Here is a 2,992-nt window from a genome sequence, read left to right on the forward strand (position 1 = left end):
GGGCTAGGGATATCGCTCAGTGGCAAAGCGCCTGCTTGGCAAGTGTGAGGTCATGAGTTTGATTCCGGGTACAAAAAAAAAAGTAGGAAAAACCAAAATCAAACTGGTTTTCCTATTTTAATGAAATCCCATGATACAAATTACTATTGCTGACTCTGTACTTTGATTTAATTCAAAAGGAAAGTTGTGCCTTAAATCTGGAAGTTTGAAGATGCATATATAATATGTTAACAAAGAACAGTTGTGCTTTTATCCTTGATGGATTAACTTTTTTAAAAACTGTTTTAGTGGGCTTTATGTAGTAAAACTTATCCAGCTTGAATTCTGAATAATAATTTTCACAAAAAACAAAGAGAAGTCATAATAAGTAAGAGTTTGTCGTTTTACTTAGGACTATCTTGTGGTATTTCTGTAAATTTCTTTTGTTTGTTTTCCCTAAAACTATTGCTTTTGGTAATTACCAATTGTATTTTGCCCTTCCTCACTCCTTTCCTTTTGTCTTTCCTTCGCTCCCCTTCCTTTCCTTTCTTTCCCCTCCCTCTCTCCCTTCCTTGTAGAGGAAGACTTCTCTGCACAAATAGTTACCCAGTACCTGCTTTTAACCCATAGGCTAGGCTAGGCCTTGGGGATAGATGGTAAAGTAGGTTTCATTTCTATTTTTTTAGATGGTAAAGTAGGCAAATTCCTCTCCTTTTGGAGATTAATGAGTATATGAAAAGAAGGAGCTGAGGAGAATTATCTGTTTTAAAGAGTGGTCAGAGATGGTACTAACATTGAAAATGAGCCTAATTTATGAGATTGTATCAGTCACTCGAAGGTCTAAAGCAGTGGTGGTGAACCTATGGCACTTGTGTTGTTTTTCCTTTAAGACAAAAGATGTCAATCATGAGTTGCTTTTCTAAACTAAACCTCAGTATTTAGGTTGAATTGCAGCATTGGTACTTTGCGATACTTAAGTGGGTTTTGGGTTATAGTTTGGCACTTGGTCTCTAAAAGGTATGTCGTCTTTGGTCTAAAGGAAAACCACTCTAAGCAGAGGTATAGCAAACATAAAGACTTCTTGTTGGGAATAAGCTTGCTGAGTTGGAGGAACACCAACAAGGCTGATATGGTCTTGGTAACAAAGTGCTAGCAGATAAAGTTTGAGAGGGAGGCAGAGCCAGCTGTAAAATGTGTTTATAAACTCTTTCATAGAAAGCATGGCCGGCAGAAAGGAATTGAGAGTTCTTACTGATGTCAAAGGTTTCTTTGGTTGGGAAAGGAATGGTATTTTGTAGTGAAGAGGGAGAAGGCAAAGATTGGCTTATGTGTCTTGTTCTTTTACTGCCTTCCCCATCCTGATTCTCCCTGTCTGCCCCCACTACAGGTGTTCCCTGAAGCAGTAGACCCTGGAGATGTGGTTGCACAACTTGAATGTAAGTTTTTAACTTTTTAATTTCTTTTTTTTATGTTAAAGAGAAGAAGAAAAAAATAGAAATAAAACATTTTCAAATCCGACTAATAGAATAATAATAATTAATATATTGCACATTGTTATCTTCATAGTAGTTACTCAGAGTACAATATATAGGCATGAAATAAAGTGCAGACAATATTAGCACAAGTAACTTTTAAATTTCTGATCCTAAGACATTTTAGAATTTATACTTTATGTTCTTTACACCTCTTGGGTTAAAGAAAAGCTTAAAAGGTTCAATAGAATTTCAAAAATCTTGAGCTGGGACTGCTTCTACACTTTTTTAGAATGTAAGAATAGACCTAAAATAATAAATTTATTTGGCTGCACAGGGGCTGAGAATTACGCCTCTTTATATTTTGTTTTTTCTGGAAGAGAAAGGAAGAATTATCTAAACTTTTTACTGGTCAAAGGGGAATGGTAGGGTGAACTTTGCACAGCAAACATCTTTAACCTCAGTGAAGTGTAAATCAAGAGGTGAACAATAAAAGATCAGAATGATGGTAGCTTAAAATATACATGCCTTTACATTGTGTATTGCATTCATTATGTTAATAAATTCTTTCAAAGTTGTAGATACAAGTAAATTCTTCAAAGTACAGAACTAGGCATAGAAAAAAATATAACTGCTTGTGAGAACAGCTATGTAAAAGTTTATTCTTGAAAAAGTTATTCAAGTACTGGGGATTTGTCCTTATAATTAGGATCTCAGGATTGGTCTAATATATAACTGGTCCAGAAAGCAAACAGCATTGGCTATCTTCACCGGCAACTGTGCCATACACACTAACCCCACTCCTCACACCACCAGAGTGTAGAACTGCAGAAGAAACATGGAACCTGGCACCATGCTAGAATCTGAGTATAGAAGGAAACAGGCCAGCCCATAGTGTATCTTCACAGAGTTATAGTTTAGGACTTCTCTAGGGAATGCTATGGCATGTGTCAGTATCTTGTTATTTTAGAGGTGTTCTAGCAATTGTATTATCCACTGTGGAGGACGAGATAGGTGACAGTTTGGTGACAGTGGGTGTATAGGTTTTCATATTTCCTGTTCATTTCCTGAAAAATTACGTATCTTAGAAAAAGAATAATAATTTTACTGATTTGGAAATTCTTCTATTAAAAATAATACTTTTGTTCCTATTTGATTTGAAATTTTAGGCCTGTGTGAGTACTTAATAACTATTATTAATTGGAAATTTTCTTCTCTGGTTTTCTATTTCAGTTTTTCTATTGGGTCTGTATACTCATCCACTTTTCCATTTCTGTGATATCCTTCTCATTTGTCATGTTTTCACCATCTCTGTTATGCTAGGGGTCAAATCTAGGATCTCAAACATGCTAGCCACATGTGAAATAGCCTCTCAGATCCCTTTTTACTTCACTTTTGCTCTCTGCTTAAATAATACTCTCCAAATACTTGGCTTTATGTATTATTTATCCTCTGGTGATTTGTACCTCTGTCCTTGTCCCAAGACTAGCTGTGGTGGATTGATAACTGGTGGTCAACTTATAACCCCCAGCTGAACTGAG

The 2,992-nt window shown here is 35.8% G+C and overlaps 1 protein-coding gene across 2 annotated transcripts in view; it reads left to right on the plus strand.

The window, feature by feature from the left end:
* The window catches only part of Spata6 (spermatogenesis associated 6), a 114,868-nt gene that overhangs the window by 19,372 nt on the left and 92,504 nt on the right, over nucleotides 1-2,992 (plus strand). For both annotated transcript variants that reach the window (XM_005398629.2, XM_005398630.2), the window contains exon 3: nucleotides 1,367-1,415. In XM_005398629.2, coding sequence (XP_005398686.1) covers nucleotides 1,367-1,415 — 49 coding nt within the window. The remainder of the gene's footprint in view (nucleotides 1-1,366; nucleotides 1,416-2,992) is intronic.

Source organism: Chinchilla lanigera, unplaced genomic scaffold, assembly GCF_000276665.1.
Source record: "Chinchilla lanigera isolate Chin_1 unplaced genomic scaffold, ChiLan1.0 scaffold00063, whole genome shotgun sequence".
Lineage (NCBI taxonomy): Eukaryota > Metazoa > Chordata > Mammalia > Rodentia > Chinchillidae > Chinchilla > Chinchilla lanigera.